Source organism: Haliotis rubra, unplaced genomic scaffold (assembly GCF_003918875.1).
Source record: "Haliotis rubra isolate DU_JTF1 unplaced genomic scaffold, ASM391887v1 Scf1371, whole genome shotgun sequence".
NCBI lineage: Eukaryota > Metazoa > Mollusca > Gastropoda > Lepetellida > Haliotidae > Haliotis > Haliotis rubra.
This window is the reverse complement of record NW_025765305.1, coordinates 168,099-174,098: the sequence shown is the minus strand read 5'-3', so window position 1 is coordinate 174,098 and position 6,000 is coordinate 168,099. Positions and strand designations below refer to the sequence as shown.

The 6,000-nt window shown below is 37.7% G+C and overlaps 1 protein-coding gene across 1 annotated transcript; it reads left to right on the top strand.

Annotated features, from left to right (window-relative positions):
• Positions 1–1,027: 1,027 nt before the first annotated feature.
• LOC124268345 lies at positions 1,028–5,940 on the top strand. The gene is made up of 3 exons (XM_046703321.1): positions 1,028–1,292; positions 1,665–1,803; positions 4,385–5,940. The coding sequence occupies exons 1-3, from the start codon at positions 1,032–1,034 to the stop codon at positions 4,810–4,812; spliced, it is 828 nt and encodes a 275-aa protein (XP_046559277.1). The 5' UTR covers positions 1,028–1,031; the 3' UTR covers positions 4,813–5,940.
• The last annotated feature ends 60 nt before the right edge of the window (positions 5,941–6,000 follow it).

Here is a 6,000-nt window from a genome sequence, read left to right as displayed (position 1 = left end):
TTAAACTTTCAAATCTGCACCAGAGCAAGGATCCCGCCTTCAACGAACAACAAATTGTATTGATGACCTGATCCGTTGAGTCACGATAAGTATACATGTGTGGGAGGGGCATCTATAATGATTTATACGTCATGGTGAAGTGATTGAAATATGATAGAAATGCAGTTGAGCATTACAACAGAAGATCAGCAGAGTGGTTGGTATGTGTTATCATATACGTATGGATTCAGGTTTACGTAGTTGCTTACGTATACTTGTAAGAATGAATGTTTATGTGAGATTTAGGAGTAGAAAAGTGAGTGAGGTTTAACGTCGCATCGCATTGTGTCAGCCATATAACGACAAGACCAAGTTTCACATATACACAAATATACAGAACGACACAAAGTTACATTTCAAAGCAAGTTATCATGTACACATTTTAACATAACGATACTATCTGTAATGGTCTGTAACAATAATTAGTGTTTACAATAAAAATTTGTTATAACAATACTATTTAAAATCTATAACACGGGACAGAATCCCAAATTTACAAACAAGCAAATAGTAACGTAAACACATACATGCATGCATGCATGCACGCACGCACACACACACACACACACACACACACACGCACGCACGCACGCACGCACGCACACACACACACACACTTACATACATAGTTTATGGTTCAGGTTAATTTGTTTAAAGTAATTAATTATAAAATGATAGCTTAGACGAGTAAACCGATCTTACTGCTTGATAATGTAGAAAAGAGTTCCCCTATCGCAGTAAATTCCCGTCACTGTTAATGATAGAGATACTTTACAACCGCGTTGACAACATGATCACTGTCACGTATCTTACAAAATATGAAAAAGTCTAATTTGTCCTCATAATGTTTAGGCTGACAGTGACATGCACTCTACCTCAGGATTTCATTATCACCACACCTACATACCTTTCCTATCATGTACAGACATTATGGAATGTGAAAATCATAGATAATTTTGTCAAAATCTCACTAATCTGTTCATTTCGTTGTTATGAAGCATTACATTGGGGTGGCAATGAAGTGGACACTGGTACTCTCCTTGTACCTTACAATAGAAGGTCTATACAGTGATACGACAGTGACGATCTACCCTCAGTGGTTATCTCAGGGAGGAAACGTTCGCTATGAGAGTAACAGATGGAATAAGCACAACGGTCTGGAAAAAGAGCCCCTTATTCCAAGATGTCGGAGCATTCGGACTGATAGCGGGCGCTGGATAAACAGAGATATTAACGGACGTGTCTTCCAAGATGTGAGACCAGTTTACAAATACGAGCGAGAGAAACTTATAGCGCTCATATTTTTTAATATTCTAAACGACAAGCTGACATATTTCGTCAACCCTTTTCTTAGCAAGCACATTTTTCTTTGGTAGATATTATTAATAATATATTTTTCATCTGGCACATTTTACCTGATTAGAAACATTACGGCAAAAGATCTCACGAAGATGGCGTAAAGTAAAACCTCCAACGCCTTTTGTTTCATTAAACTCGATTTTTATCATTATGGTAAACACAAAAAATGATTATATAGTACATGGATTCCCATTTATTCCAGTTTGTTTGATTCATAGAAAACACCAAACTGATTTTGTGTATTATTCTGACCAAATCATTTGCAGTGGCCAGAGGACCCAAACCGTAGTGGCTACCCTGACCCTAGCTACTTGAAGAACGCCACCAAACAGCAGAAACTGTTCTCCGGGTATCTTGCTAACATTAACAGCGGCTTTGAGAATGATATGTTCATGATGTTGACAGGTATGAATTTGAAGTGAGTGAGTAAAAATATAACGTCACATTGTCAATAGTTCAGCCATATAGTGACGAGAACAAAGTTAGTAAATATGATAAGTATGTCATGAAGGACAGTAAATCATTAGCAACATATCACATAATTCTAGTCTAAAAATAATCATTTATAATTCTAAAATAATCTGCTGAATACAAATCGATAATGGTATTTATTAATATTAAAACACGGGCAATTCACGACCAGCAACCAAAGCTAGGCCTGAATTTTGAAGAATGGTAACTGAGCAGTAAGACAACTCGTTATTCATTAACATGGCAGTAGTCATTTAAATAGCCATCTTTGTGATACAACAATGACCAATACCACATTACTTCTTCTTCAAGAGATGAAACATTATTTGCTGAGTTGACATAGTTCGTACATATTGTTTGGGATTCGCTTTTCGTTTCGTTTCACTTTTAACCTTTTTCATCAAGTTCGCCTTAAATGGCTTCAAAAGTTGTGAGATCGAAAAACGATGTGCCACCAGATTTGAAACAGAGAAACATTTATATTTTGTTAAAACAAACTATAATTGGTTTATTGTTTCATGAAATTACACTTGTCCTGGACTAATGAGAGTCAGGTAGTGCATAGCTAAACATATTTTATCTCGGTCCTTGAACACTTCTTCCCAGGCTCCTTTTACGCCTGGCCTAGAAAGCAAACTTACCATATGACCATTATTTAGTGAGAAATACAAACATTTTGACAATAAGAGTTTTGAAACAAGCACTTCACTTATGACTCTCAATGGTTCCTGTCGTCGACATTTCAAACCATGTCATGTCTTGAGCACTATACCTGAGACAAACTTATGTTTATCAAACCAACGAAGTTATATTTATCTCTTGATCCTATGAACTAAGCCATAGACAACAGGGGAATTCGACATGGGGTTAATTATAAATGCGGAGATACAACATATTCGAATTCCAGTCATAGAATTCCGGTTGTAGTATACACTTTTAACTTGCATTAACACATTCTTTATATCCACACATGCATTTTTTCATGGTGTCAAAGAAACATAGGCGTTATTTTATCCGACATTGTGAAATGTATATGTAAGGTAAGATGTATTTTGTATGTATGACCCAAACAAATGGCATGTCTCAAATCTGTGATATATAGTTCTCTGAATACTCAAGTCAACACAGACACTTATAACTGCATTGTGTAACTGAAATCAAACCGGACACAGCATGATTGTGTTTTAAAGGTCACATACAACGTAAACCACAACTTTGCGATACCTGTCGGTATTGACTTACCGAAACAAACCATCAAAAATGCAAATTCAACTTATAAAGTTGAAAACTAACGCGATGAAAAACGCGCGAAATCGATTCAACGATTCACTAATTTTCCCCCAGCGCTTGGGGGAAAAAGTGGTTTCAACATCTGGGCTGCGCTCATAGCACATGCGCAGTGAAATAGGTTCGCGCAGCTTGGAAGCGGGTTGTCCGGTGAATACTCGGTGAAGGCTTTGGTGTGAGCTATTTTACTAATGTTTTGTTGATATTTCACAGACACGAGCTTTTTATATGTTATGACAGTAGATTACCGATTTAACTGTTTATATAATTTCATTTGTCTATTTCACCACACATTCTTCTTACCGAGTCACTTTCTCAGTTCGATACATTAAAGCAATGTAATTATTTAGCGTTGACAGAATTTCTAACTGTGATATAGATATGTCGTTGTCCCAGACAAAACTCAATGTCTGTTTTATTGACACCTATGTGTCTGCCTGCCTGTCTGCTAATGACAATATTCAATACACAACTTTGATCACTGACCACATGCAATTTGAACTTAACACCTATCAGGCTATACACCATAAACAAAACGCATTGATTTATGGCCCGAGTTCGGTCTCTGTCACATTGTGTAATTACACAGACAGGCAGGTGTGATACTTGTACACATGACATGTTATGATGTCTGTTGATTGCAAAATGTTATGCACAAAAAATGAGCATGTATTTACAAAACCCAACATCTCTATATATACACACACAATGAGCTGTGAGGGCATCTGCAAATGAACCAGCCGTTACACTTGATTGCACACCCACCAGCTCTGACTTGGTTCGGTATCCCGGCTGCTTCGTTTCTTGGGAAGTAAACCCAAATACAAAATATTGCACTTTTGATTTGCGATTGTATGTTTATAATTTTCTTTATATGTTTTTTTCATAATCAGCAATGTATATTATATGTCATGAATAAGTGATAATTGTGTTTTAATTATGTTTGATTTTTTGGTTGCATGTGACCTTTAAATATTTCCTATTTGTACCCTGTCTTTGGGAAATCTGAATCCGACTGAAACAACATATGTTTAGACTCTTTGTTATGCAGACAGTTATACATTATACATTATATTTTACAAGGATTTATTATATGTATTATTATATTTCACGAGTAATGTGTTTTACAAGAACATATTAATTCATATTGGCATGGCTGTGCAATGTACAAAATGAAAACAAATATTTTACATTCATTTCAAATATCTCGTCTTCTCGCTTTTTTCAGGTCATGTGTTTCCAACTTGGATGAACCAGTCCCAACACAAGGGTCAGTTCCCCAACAACGTCGATGCTGCTGCAGAGTTCATGGTGTTGCTGGTGCAAGGAATCTATGATTACACAAAAGGCAGGATCCCAGCTTACTTCGAACCCATCAATGAACCCGATTCTCACTGGAAGATAATGAACTTCACGACCGTCTCCATTTTACATAAACTGGTGGCTGAGAAACTCCATGCCAGATTTAACATCCACGTGGTTGGTCCTACACTCACCGGGTATTCTGGGGTGATGGATAAACACGACTTTTCCTTTTTAGAGCAAAGTGACACAGTTCATGGACACCACTTTAGACTATCTAGATGCGTTTTCGTTCCATTCGTACAACTCACTGATTGTTTCAGGCAAATCTCATCGATTTGCTGGGATGAATGAAGCACGCCTTGTAGCATTTGTTGATCTAGTTGAAAATTATGCTTATCTCAAAAAAGGGAAAATTATCCCACTAGTTATCAGTGAATATGGTCGCGATCGCGTTGTAGGCATGGACAAGTATGCTCCATCAGGTATAACAGATTTTTCAACAATATATCACTCCAATGCACACAGATTCACTCAACTTGGTCTCAGAGAATACATTGACAGATCGGTAGTGTTTCTTTTAGCCAATGAACAATTCCCAGGACATGACAGTCTCAACTGGTCACTTTTCACTCTCCAAGGTAAAGCTACAAATAATGTCGATGTGTACAGGTTTTGGTACAATTTCACGTCAGACTACTCCTTCATCAGAATCATGAGTCAGTATGATGGAGACGAAAGAACGGTGTCACCCTTAGCGATGGCCAGTTCACTGTATAATGAAACAGTCATTCTCTTACACAGCTATTCTCAGAAGTCACAGAAAGTCAAGTTAGTATTTCAGAACGGATGGATCAAACCAACCACTGGAGAAGCCACCTGCATCACAATCAAGGACAACTGGTACCCGGCCATGACCTTCAACAAACCCTTCGACATAGGGAAAACTCAAGGAATGGTTGAACTTCCCCCTGAAGCAACATGTCGCTTTACATTTAAAACATCTTCAAATCAACTACCTTCGGTCACTCTCAAGGAAACCACATATTATGGAACTGACACAGTTATACCAATCAAGGGCAATGTCGTCTCGACAGTGATATCTCTACCAAATGGCCAGTACGACAGTGCAAGACTGAGAGTTTCGACCAGTTGGCCGATTAACGTAACAAACAATGTTACATACATAACCTTTAACCTCCACCCTCTTCACTCTTTCCATAAGCTGTATGATTCTGACAAGCTTGACAGCACCACCAGTTGGGAAGTTTGGGAGTTTGTAGTCCCCACATCAGTGTTTGTCACAGGGGCTAACCAGGTACTAGTTCACTTCTCAAACAACATGGCAGCGGGATACATTTCTTCAGTGGCTCTTGTCACGGGCAAATTGTCCAGCTGAAGTCATAATAATAACAATTATTCTGAAATATTCCTCAATGGACGTGACACTGTTAACGTGAATTTGCTGGAATAAACCTATGTTAAGCATACCTTGTCTCCATGTATTTAATGGTGCCAGTCAAAGTGATTGTGATAAGTAAT

Bases quoted from the DNA above. Each gene is read 5' to 3' on its own strand.
- LOC124268345 (XM_046703321.1), top strand. From the start codon at position 1,032: ATGAAGCATTACATTGGGGTGGCAATGAAGTGGACACTGGTACTCTCC. The intron at 1,293-1,664 runs GTGAGACCAGTT...AATCATTTGCAG, and splicing joins ACGGACGTGTCTTCCAAGAT to TGGCCAGAGGACCCAAACCG. The intron at 1,804-4,384 runs GTATGAATTTGA...CGCTTTTTTCAG, and splicing joins TATGTTCATGATGTTGACAG to GTCATGTGTTTCCAACTTGG.